The sequence below is a fragment of the Neolamprologus multifasciatus genome, chromosome 5 (genome assembly GCF_963576455.1).
Source record: "Neolamprologus multifasciatus chromosome 5, fNeoMul1.2, whole genome shotgun sequence".
NCBI classification, from domain to species: domain Eukaryota; kingdom Metazoa; phylum Chordata; class Actinopteri; order Cichliformes; family Cichlidae; genus Neolamprologus; species Neolamprologus multifasciatus.
This window is the reverse complement of record NC_140443.1, coordinates 18282893-18295666: the sequence shown is the minus strand read 5'-3', so window position 1 is coordinate 18295666 and position 12774 is coordinate 18282893. Positions and strand designations below refer to the sequence as shown.

Sequence of the window (12774 nt, the reverse complement as noted above, 5' to 3'; positions counted from 1 at the left end):
CAAATATTGATAGCAGATACAGTGCTTAACAAATTTATTAGGACCCCTGCCATAAAAACGAGACAACACAAATGTTTTAAAAATCTGTCAAAAACTGAAAATGACTGAATTCACATTTTTATACCCAAATTTGAGCTGGCACAAGAAGTCAGAAATTAATTCAACCATTAAAACAAAATTTTATATGCAAGTAAATGACTGTAATTTGGCATCTTAATCAAACAATAATAATGTGTTTTTGTGTGTTGATTAAAAGGCTCGCACATGCTGGTGGGTTAACCGTTACAGAAACATAAAAATTGATTTTGGTAATCATTTTAGTACCAATTCTGATAGCAGCAGTGGCATAACACTTTAAATTTTTTAAAAGCATTTGATGTGATGTCTCTCCTGTCGGTGGCGCTGTCACTTGGTGTTCGCTCGCTCTGTGGTATAGTATCGCTTCCTGTTCCTGCTCAAACACAGTGGTGTTTCTGAGTAGCTTATTTGCTTAGCAGTTTAATTGACAACTTTTAAATACATTCTTTTTTCACAGTATAATCTTCACGTGCTTCATCCGAAGCACACTTTCTCTGTACTCACTACCTAATTTATAGCCAAAGTATTCACTCACTGTCTCTGTACTGTTTCGCTAGCTTAGCTCGTAGCCGACCCGTTAGCACAATGGCTACTTCACCTGTCCCTTCTGCACTTTCTTGCTCATTGTGTCAGATGTTTAGTTACTCCTCGGCCTCCTTTAGCAGTAATGATATCTGTAACAAATGTAGCATATTTGCAGCTCTGGAGGCCAGGATTACTGATCTGGAGACTCGGCTTTGCACCCTGCTCTCACCCTTAGCTAGCCAGGCCCCTGTAGCTGGTGCAGCCGAAGATAGCGTAGGCCCCGCTAGCTGTTCCCCGGCAGACCCCAAGCAGCTGGGGAAAGATGGCTGGGTAACGGTGAGGAGGAAGCGTAGTCCTAAACAGAAGCCCCAGGTACACCACCAACCCGTTCATGTGTCTAACCGTTTTTCCCCACTCGGTGACACACCCGCTGGGGGTCAAACTCTGGTAATTGGTGATTCTGTTCTCAGACATGTGAAGCTAGAGACACCGGCAACCATAGTCAATTGTCTTCCAGGGGCCAGAGCAGGCGATATTGAAGGAAATTTAAAACTGCTGGCTAAGGGTAAACGTAAATTCAATAAAATCATAATTCACGTCGGCAGTAATGACACCCGGTTACGCCAATCGTAGGTCACTAAAATCAATATTGAATCGGTGTGCAACTTTGCCAAAACAATGTCGGACTCTGTAGTTTTCTCTGGTCCCCTCCCCAATCAGACCAGGAGTGACATGTTTAGCCGCATGTTCTCCTTAAATTGCTGGCTGTCTGAGTGGTGTCCCAGAAATGATGTGGGCTTCATAGATAATTGGCAAACCTTCTGGAGGAAACCTGGTCTTGTTAGGAGAGACGGCATCCATCCCACTTTGGATGGAGCAGCTCTCATTTCTAGAAATATGGACAAATTTATTAAACCCCTCAAAACATGACTATCCAGAGTTGGGACCAGGAAGCAGAGTTGCAGTCTTACACGCCTCTCTGCAGCTTCTCTCCTCCTGCTACCCCCCCAAAAACCCATCTCCATAGAGACTGTGTCTGCTTCCAAAAAGACAAAAAACAAACTAAAAACCAGCAACAAACAACTTAAACATTTACAAAGAAAGAACAATACAGTATCCACATCTGAACCAAAGAGTAAAACAGTGAAATGTGGATTATTAAATATTAGGTCTCTCTCCTCCAAGTCTCTGTTAGTACATGACTTAATAATTGATCAACAAATTGATTTACTCTGCCTTACAGAAACCTGGTTGCAGCAGGATGATTATGTTAGTTTAAATGAATCAACACCCCCGAGTCATTCTAACTACCAGAAATCTCGAAGCACAGGTCGAGGGGGCGGTGTGGCAGCAATTTTTCACACCAGTCTATTAATTAATGAAAGACCAAGACAGACTTTTAATTCATTTGAAAGCCTGATGCTTAGCCTCGTCCACCCCAGCTGTGAAACTCAGAAACCAGTCTTACTTGTTATCATCTATCGTCCACCTGGGCCTTACACAGAGTTTCTGTCTGATTTCTCAGACTTTATATCTAATTTAGTTCTGAGCTCAGATAAAATAATTATTGTGGGTGATTTTAACATCCATGTTGATGCTAAAAATGACAGCCTCAACATGGCATTTAATCTGTTGTTAGACTCAATTGGTTTCTCTCAAAATGTAAAAGAACCCACCCACCACTTTAATCACACTCTAGATCTTGTTTCAACATATGGCATAGAAACTGAACATTTAACAGTGTTTCCTGAAAACCCTCTCCTGTCTGATCATTTCTTGATAACATTTACATTTACAATAATTGATTACGCAGCAGTGGAGAGTGGACTTTATCAAAGTAGATGTCTTTCTGAAAGCGCTGTAACTAAGTTTAAGAATATAATCCAGCCACTGTTATCATCGTCAATGCCCTGTACCAACACAGAGCAGAGCAGCTATCTGAACGCTACCCCAACAGAGGTCGATTATCTTGTTAATAATTTCACCTCCTCACTACGTACGACTCTGGATACTGTAGCTCCTGTGAAAACTAAGGTCTCTAATCAGAAGTACCTGACCCCGTGGTATAATTCTCAAACACGTACCCTAAAGCAGATGACTCGTAATCTGGAGAGGAAATGGCGTGTCACAAATTTAGAGGATCATCATTTAGCCTGGAGAAATAGTTTGTTGCGTTATAAGAAAGCCCTCCGCAAAGCCAGAACAGCTTACTACTCATCACTGATTGAAGAAAATAAGAACAACCCCAGGTTTCTCTTCAGCACTGTAGCCAGGCTGACAAAAAGTCAGAGCTCTTTTGAGCCAACCATCCCTTTAACGTTAACTAGTGATGACTTCATGAACTTCTTCACAAATAAAATTTTTATCATTAGAGAAAAAATTACCAATAATCATCCCACAGATGTAATATTATCTACAGCTACTCTTAGTTTCATTGATGTTAAGTTAGACTCTTTTTCTCCAATTGATCTTTCTGAGTTAACTTCAATAATTACTTCCTCCAAACCATCAACGTGTCTTTTAGACCCCATTCCTACAAAACTGCTCAAAGAAGTCCTGCCATTGATTAATTCTTCGATCTTATATATGATCAACCTATCTCTAATAATCGGCTATGTACCACAGGCCTTCAAGGTGGCTGCAGTTAAACCTTTACTCAAAAAGTCATCTCTAGACCCAGCAGTCTTAGCTAATTATAGGCCAATCTCCAACCTTCCTTTCATATCAAAAATCCTTGAAAGAGTAGTTGTCAAACAGCTAACAGATCATCTGCAGAGGAATGGTTTATTTGAAGAGTTTCAGTCAGGTTTCAGAGTTCATCACAGCACAGAAACAGCTTTAGTGAAGGTTACAAATGATCTTCTTATGGCCTCTGACAGTGGACTCATCTCTGTGCTTGTCCTTCTTGACCTTAGTGCAGCATTCGATACTGTTGACCATAATATCCTATTAGAGCGATTAGAACATGCTGTAGGTATTACAGGTATTGCACTGCAGTGGTTTGTATCATATCTATCTAATAGACTCCAATTTGTGCATGTAAATGGAGAGTCCTCTTCACACACTGAGGTTAATTATGGAGTTCCACAGGGTTCAGTGCTAGGACCAATTATGTTTACATTATACATGCTTCCCCTAGGCAGCATCATTAGAAGACATAGCATACATTTTCACTGCTATGCAGATGACACCCAGCTCTATCTGTCCATGAAGCCAGATAACACACACCAATTAGTTAAACTGCAGGAATGTCTTAAAGACATAAAGACTTGGATGGCCACTAACTTTCTGCTTCTTAACTCAGATAAAACTGAGGTCATTGTACTCGGCGCTGAAAAGCTTAGAAATATGGTATCTAACCAGATTCTTACTCTGGATGGCATTACCTTGGCCTCCAGTAACACTGTGAGGAACCTTGGAGTCATTTTTGACCAGGATATGTCCTTCAACGCACATATTAAACAAATATGTAAGACTGCGTTCTTCCATTTGCGCAACATCTCTAAAATTAGAAATATCCTGTCTCAGAGTGACGCTGAAAAACTAGTTCATGCATTTATTACTTCCAGGCTGGACTACTGCAATTCATTATTATCAGGATGTCCAAAAAACTCACTGAAAAGCCTTCAGTTAATCCAAAATGCTGCAGCAAGAGTACTGACAGGGACTAGAAAGAGAGAGCATATTTCTCCTGTTTTGGCTTCCCTTCATTGGCTTCCTGTTAAATCCAGAATTGAATTCAAAATCCTGCTCCTCACATACAAGGTCTTAAATAATCAGGCCCCATCTTATCTTAATGACCTTGTAGTACCATATCACCCTATCAGAGCACTTCGCTCTCGCTCTGCAGGCCTACTTGTTGTTCCTAGAGTATTTAAAAGTAGAATGGGAGGGAGAGCCTTCAGTTTTCAGGCCCCTCTTCTGTGGAACCAGCTTCCAGTTTGGATTCGGGAGACAGACACTATCTCTACTTTTAAGATTAGGCTTAAAACTTTCCTTTTTGCTAAAGCATATAGTTAGGGCTGGACCAGGTGACCCTGAATCCTCCCTTAGTTATGCTGCAATAGATGTAGGCTGCCGGGGGATTCCCATGATGCATTGAGTTTTTCCTTTCCAGTCACCTTTCTCACTCACTATGTGTTAACAGACCTCTCTGTATTGAATCGTATCTGTTATTAATCTCTGTCTCTCTTCCACAGCATGTCTTTTATCCTGTCTTCCTTCTCTCACCCCAACCGGTCGCAGCAGATGGCCGCCCCTCCCTGAGCCTGATTCTGCCGGAGGTTTCTTCCTGTTAAAAGGGAGTTTTTCCTTCCCACTGTCGCCAAAGTGCTTGCTCATAGGGGGTCATATGATTGTTGGGCTTTTCTCTGTATCTATGAAGCGCCTTGAGGCGACATTTGTTGTGATTTGGCGCTATATAAATAAAATTGAATTGAATTGAATTGATTAAGTTAAATTCTAGTCAGTTGTTTAGCCTAAAATCACAAATTTACCTTAAATTATTTCAAAACCTGCAAATCAACTTCTTTATTTAGACTTCTGTTTAGATAAGGAAAATCCATTAACATATCCAATTCAGGGTTGTGGTTGGGCTGGAGCCTGCCCAGGTCACATTTACACCAATTTCAAATCACCAGTTAATCTAACATGCATATCTTTGGATTGTGGAAGAAAACAGAGTATCCTGAGTCAGACCCCAGTTGGTGGATTGAAACTCAGGACCTTGCTGGGAGTCACCGGTGCTATTTTGCAGCACCACCATGGTGTTTCACATAAGGAATAACTGGTGAAACGAGGAAAGAGCCCTCCAAGTATTTTCACTCCACATACTTTTCTCTTCTTAGGCCTTTTGTGTATCATTAACCTTAAAAAGGATATCAAAGCAGTTAATCAGAATTCTATCAAAGCCTCGTTAGCATGTGGACAGCTTTAAATGGAGTGCATCGTCAACGTTATTAACTATAGTGCCAACACAGAATCTTTCTAAACACACTGTGACAAGGACCAAGTGAAGAAAACAGCAATAAAGGCAAATACAAATCGTCAAAATGCCAAGCTGTCCTTTAAAATCTAATCCCGGTCGCAGGCTTGTTTAACGTAGAACAGCCTGCAGCCAATCTATTTTGGAGCAAATAGCTCAAGCTGAAGGTGTCTGCTGATCAAGCAACCAAGGTAGAAGCATTATTTTCAATGCGGTTGCTACATGCTGCTGTGTGTGCGTGCGTGTAAGAAGACAGTGTACCCGACAAGCTGTTCTTTAGCAGTGAGTGTAGGTGTCAAACATGCTGTAGGTACTATGTAGTATCCCGGGGAGACTAGCTGTCAGCTCAGTGCCAGCTAATAGGGATCGGGATTGTATTCCCAGATATGATTAACTGTGTTTTTCAACATGTATACAGCCAATATAATTTATTACCACAAAATTATTATTTACCTTTACTTTTTTACTTAGTAAATTGAAACAGTGAAATAAAGTAAAATTTTAAAAATGAGTTGCAACTACTATGATAATCTATTTGTCTGACTTCTTTCTAGAAAATCAGTGATACAGTAAATAGTAATTTCCCATTATTTATAACATTATCTGAGCACACTATTTATTTATTTCAAGAGTGAAGTTGAACAGCTTTTTAATTTAGTTTTATGTTTTTATATTTTAGTCAAATGTAAATGGGGCTGAGAGTGTGTGCAGATTTGAAGAGGCGTGCTATGAATAATAACAGCAGGGATCGCTCCTGAGATGTGTCTGAACATATGAGTCTCTGTAAGATTCATGCTTTTGTTTCATTGCGATTGGATTACTGCGGTGCACTATACACAAGTCTTAGCAAAACCTCCCTAGAACGGTTGTTCAGTATGTTGCTGACAGACTTCTGATAAAATCCTCCAAGTTTCCACGTGTGACTCAAATCTTGATGCAGCTACACTGGCTTCCGGTTTATTTCAGAGTGCAGTTTAAGATTCTTTTACTGACATGGAGAGCTTTTCATGGACAGGCATCTGGTTACACCAGAGGGCGTCTGCACTCATATGTCCCTGGCAGGTCCCTGAGGTTCTGTGACTTTGGACTGGAATGCTCTTCCTTTGTTTTTTCATGCGTTGTTTGGCCCTTGCGAAGCACTTTGCGATTCTATATCTTTAAAGGAGCTATATAAATAAAGTTTTACTTACTTTACTCACTAAGATATTGACTATAATGAGATTTATCCTGTCATAGTGACAAGTAGTTTCTGTACATGCGTTATTTCTTCCTAAATAGAATATAGCTCTGGAAATTTTAATGAATGGGGGCTGGGAAAAGATGAAGAAGGAAACGCAGAAGGATTTGAGGATATGTGTGACATGAAATGAGGGAAAATTGTGAAAGAGCAATGGAGCCAAGGAGTAAGAATCCCCAAGTGGTCGAGAGTGCTCCCTCTCTTTTCCCAAGTCTCTTCTTGTTCTTCTTGTTCTTTTGCCCAATGTTACCATGGCAACGCTGGGCCTTTGACAAGCTGACCGCATGCACAAACATTCGCACTCTTGCTCGTAGCGTGAGTGTGTACATGGTGGCTCACATGTACTGTAGCCACCTGCACAGATACTGTATCACACACAAACTTACACACACACAACTGGCAATAGAAATTACTCCTCATGGCTGCTAATAAACCCAAAACACTGGATGCACACCTAAAACACAGAGTACTTAGGAGCCTATCAAAAACCATTTCCAACCATGCTTGCATATGTTAGGTAGAAAATGATATTACGTGCTATGTCTATCCACTGACATGTTCACTGAACCAGAGCAATACATGGTTCCAAGTATACAATTACAGACTTCACAGGGTTGAGCTGTGTGCCTGAAATAAGACGATCTAAACCTGATTCCATCTATCTCATCTTCTGCCCTCCCACACAAAGTGACCCTTTCACCTGCTAGCTGGTTAATTATCACCAGCAGTTATTTCAAGCATTACACTGGTCGCACTGAGCTGAAGGAGACAGAATCTCATTCAGTGAATAGATCACATGAGTGTATGAAATATATTACACTGGAAACTTAGTCTCTGTGGCAGGATTATTTTAATTTACCCTATGAGGAAACACAAACTAAGAACATTTAAAAGTCGAAGTGTTGGATTAGGTAGAAACAATATGTGTAACAATGTTGTACAATTATCTTAAGTTGCAGTTAAGTGAATAACAATTACAGATAGATAAAAAAAAAAAAAAAGTAAAGCCATATGTACAGTCATGGAAAAGAAGAGGGTAAATTCTCTGACGTCATGGAGTTCTGTGAAAAACTGAGTACATCCCATGACTCAGTACCTTCAACTTGTATTGACGTTTGCAGACGTTTGTTTGTGCACAGCTCTCTTAAGGTATCACTGCCGTCATTCTGCCGTCATTTTCCTCTTTTATGACTCATTTTCAGTCAGGCTTTAGCTGTCTAGAAGATGTCCTTATAATTGACTAGAAACCTTTCATGATCCATTCAGGGGCTACAAAGTGTGCAGGTCTGGTGGCTGCAAAACACCAAATCACCAGCCCGCCACCACCATGCTTGACAGTTTGTATCATATATTTATGGTGATATGCTGTGTTTGGATTTCCCCAAAAGTGGCGCTGTGCATTATGGCCACATATCTTCATTTTGGGCTCATCTGTCCAAAGTACATTGTTCCAGAAGTCGTGTGATTTGTTCAGCTGCAACTGCTGCTATGTTCTTTGTGAAAAAAAAAAGACCTTCCAAACCTGGAAGATCTTCCAAAACAAGCCATAATTCACTTCAGTCTTTTTTTAATTGTACTGTTATGAACTTCAGCATTTAGTCTAAGATGTAGCTCTTTGTTTGTTTGTTTTTTGCAGCATTGCATGGTCTCATCTTGGATCTGATCCCCCACCCCAAATAGTTCTCATTGTAAAATAATGGAGTAAAAATAGTTTGGAAATAGGCTTGTAGTCTTTCCCAGATTAATGTTTAATCCAGATTCTTCTTGCTAAGGAAGCATAAATCTGTGCTTCTTAAAGATCATTGCAGATGTGTTTAACACGCACCTCAATGCTCTAGACAATTTTTTAATCAACTGCAGTTAATTAAGAGCATTTGATCAGCAGCACCTGGTGGCTGCTGCTTGTTGACTTCCTCTTAGTTCCTATGGAAGCAGTAAGTGTGTATTTAGTTATTCACATCACTGATTCTTTATTGGCTTAGTTTTTGTTAAGTAGTGAAAGGTGTAACATGTCATGTTTTGTTGCTCATCTGCGGTTGCATTTATCTAATTGTAAAACTTGCTAAAGACCAGCTTATTTTTATTATTTCCTGATGCGTAAAACCTTAGGACTTATATTAGACTAAAAATATAACTGAACACATTTAAATCTTTTTTTTCCTGTCCCTCATTTTACAGCCCCCAGATAAGGAAGGCGGTCTGCCGAAGCAGGTGGGCAACAAGACAGAGTGTGGCCTGCTGGGACTAGTTTTGGACCTGAAGAGGGATTACCAGCCAATAAGAAACCAGATCCCAGAGGAGAAGCTTTACAAAGTCTATACCTTCAACTCTGTCAGGAAGTCGATGAGCACTGTCATAAAGCTGCCTGATGGTAGCTTCCGGATGTACAGCAAGGGAGCCTCTGAGATTGTACTCAAAAAGTGAGTCTGGTTTTATGGTTTAAAATAACCCGGAAGTTGCAGTTATATAATTTAATAAGGTGCTCTGCAGATTTACACTTTCAAGTTTCTGCACAGGAAAGTTTCTAGCAGTATGTCTTACAATCATGTCATTTTGCAGGGCGTTACAGTAACATTACAGTGAGTGGTTTTGAGAAAAACCTGAGATGCAGAAGGAGAAATGTGAAATTCTATTGCAGGCATTACTAAGTCATAAAATGACTTGAATTCAATAGTATTTTTTATGTTTCTACATTATAGGTGTTACAGTTAATATAAACAGAGATTCAATAATACAATGTATGAAAGGTTAAATTCACATTTTTGTCAAGCTGACAGGTCCTAAAAGGACGTTTGCATTAATTATGGTTCATTTGCTTTTTGTTAATTGATGTACAGCATTTGTATTTGGCTGTATGCCAGTACACCTGTTTGTTTTCAGTTTGTCTGTTGATATATTTAACTTGTTTAGCAAATCAGTTTAGTCTTGATCAAATGTAATTATCTTTTGGCTACAGTACCCTAGTTATTTAGGAAATGTGTTAGCTGTTTTTTAAAAATCGTTTAGAGGAAATTGTTTGTCCTCCATTTGAGCTCTCTACAGTGTGTACCCCAATGCACTTTCTTTTTTTTAATATTGTGGTATCCTGCCACAAAAGGCATATTAGTCCCTATGTCTTTTCTCTTGCACAGCATTGCAGTTCTCAGTGCATCCTTTTTTGATTCACCAGTATTCATTTAAGCAAAGCAGTAATGCCAGGCTGAGAGATTTGACTATATATTATGTTCTTTTTTTTTTTTTTTTTTTTTTTTTTTTGTGTCCCGTTTGGATCTTTAGCCATCAGAATTGTTGTCTTAAGGCCAAGAAAGATGCCAAGCGGATTTATTTTACCAAGTGGATCATCATGGCCTTGCCATATTGGTCCATTTGATTGACCTTTATTATAATTATGAATTTATTTTATTTTCGGTTTTGCTACAAACCTTTTGTTCTTTTTTAAATGCTGGCTCATTTCCAAGCACTAAAAACACAGACAATACCAATGTTACAGTAAATAACTTAAAATGACCCTCACGACCTACGCCACACCCTTCTTTGCAGATGCAGCCATATCCAAAACGAGGTGGGTGAGCCAAGGGTTTTCCGTCCACGAGACAAGGATGAGATGGTGAAGAAAGTGATTGAGCCCATGGCGTGTGATGGCTTGAGGACCATCTGTGTGGCGTATCGTGACTTTTCCAGCAATCCTGAGCCCAACTGGGATGATGAGAACAACATCCTGAATGACCTCACAGCCATCTGTGTTGTCGGAATAGAGGATCCCGTCAGGCCAGAGGTAGGAGAGATATTTTAGTAATGGACTGAGAGGAGGGGGATGTCGAACAAATGGTTTATAATACCAGCTTTCAGCAGCTGTGTCATAACCAGTGGTGTGTCCTCGCTGTTACTTTGAAGCAGTGTCTCTTTACATAAAGGTTTATTGTATAGATGAGGATCAAAGTATTAATTTGAATTTTAAACACCAAATCAATTCTTATATGAGATCAGCTTATTTCTTCTGATCACTTCTATAAAATCATCAGTCGAAACAAAAAGAAATGTTCAATGCAATAAGTGATTCATCATAAAGCAATTTCTTCAGGGGTACAGTTTTTTAATGATAAATTTCACATGAAGGAATAGAGTGTATTATAATTGGAAGAAAGAGGTATCTGTGTACAGTAGGAACGCTGACCTCGCTTGACAGCTCCAGTGCAGGGAGAAGGAAGCAGGAAAATTAACTGACTACTGGATTATTCAACTGCTTCCTTTCATCTTGTTTCCATCCCCCTGCTCTTTCTACAACAGCATTGCTCATTCCGCCCCAACCCTACATGTTGTCTCCTCTCCACCTCTGTCTGTGGTGATGTTCCTCTTTTTGATGACTCCTTTTCCTTTCACATTTTCTGCAACTCTCTTTCTGTCATTGTGATGTCTCTATCTTTCTCTCCAAAGCTGAGATATATTAACTGAGAATCCCCTCTTGTATTGCAATATTATGGAAGGTTTTTTGCAATTTGGGGAAAATTGTTAAGATGAATAAATACAAAAAAAATCGAATATTTAATGCTGAACATACTGTACAGTAAAATGAATATGTAATGTGGCCACATTTACATAGTGTTTTTATGTTGTTACTGTCCACTCAAAGTGCTTTAACTAGAAGTCATATTCTGAGCATATACTAGCAAAACCTTGCTCTTATTCGTTTTTCAAAATTATATCAATATATAAGCTGTCAATATAGTGTCATAAACATCAAACAAATGTACACATAACATAGTTACAATTATGTTGTTCGTTTTGAGATCAGCTACTACACACATATAATTTGTAAGAATTTGAGTGTTATAAAATAATTCCTGAAAATTATTAGTATTCCCTAAACACAATTTCCTTAAGCTATTGAATAATAGAAATTGATAACCCTGCCACCTTAGACAGTTTGTTATAGTTTCATCCAGATCAATGTGTCTAGGAGGAGTTAGGGAAAAGACACGAATACAAAACCTGGAGTTATTATAGACTTAATATTGTAGAGGTTATCCACTGCATCCATCCCATAAACTGTTTTACATTCATGGCCAATTTAGACTCACGCGTTAACCTGATGTGCATGTCTTTGAACTGTGGGTGGAAGCCAGAGTACTTAATGGAAACCCATGGATACACAAGGAAAGTAAGTAAGCTCTGCACAGGAGGGTCTCAGTTTGAAGCAGGAACCTTCTTCCTAACCACACCACAACTATGCCACCCATATATACCCATATATACCCATATATACTGCGTTAACATAGCTCTTTGCAGATTACTCTCTCTACCTTAGAGGTCACTCGGTATCTGTCATTTTCAATAACCCAGTTGAGAAGCAGTGCACAGAAAACTGCTGCAATCCAGTAAAAACTTTCCAGGCACTTTGCTAAAACTGGTTAATACTGGAAATTAGATGACATTCCATTATTTTAAAAGGGTCAAACAGACTAGTAAACATGGTTTTGGTTTGTTTATTAGTATCTAATTTCTTCCTCTGTAATGCAATGTTCGTTTAATAAGTGGATGCTCTCTGAGAATGCCCCCAGAGAGACGAGAGAGAATAGTGGAGGGAATGAGAGACTGAGAAATGTTCAAAATCAGATTTCTGTCAGAGGGATGGCAGAAGGCAGGAGGATGATGGGTAGGAATGGTAGAGAGAAATGGTAGAAAATGAGAGTGTAACCTCAGTGTACTAGACTCCTACTTTCTTCCTCTGATGGACCAGATTGTATTTTTAATAAACCTCCAGTCTTTTCTTCACCTCCTAGTTTCAAGTGACCAGTCATCTTGAGCAGTACGAGTCCAAGAGGAATGAAAGGTTTAAATAAATACCAGGGATGACAGACGAGCCAAACAGGAACCTGATATCTTGATAACAATGAGTTAATATCTAGATAATATAGAGCATGAGCTTGTTTAACTTATAAAAATCATACTA

The 12774-nt window shown here is 39.3% G+C and overlaps 1 protein-coding gene across 9 annotated transcripts in view; it reads left to right on the top strand.

Annotated features, from left to right (window-relative positions):
- The window catches only part of atp2b2 (ATPase plasma membrane Ca2+ transporting 2), a 75323-nt gene that overhangs the window by 48517 nt on the left and 14032 nt on the right, over positions 1–12774 (top strand). For all 9 annotated transcript variants that reach the window (XM_085160887.1, XM_085160885.1, XM_085160889.1 and 6 more), the window contains 2 exons: positions 9003–9244; positions 10365–10599. In XM_085160887.1, coding sequence (XP_085017013.1) covers positions 9003–9244; positions 10365–10599 — 477 coding nt within the window. The remainder of the gene's footprint in view (positions 1–9002; positions 9245–10364; positions 10600–12774) is intronic.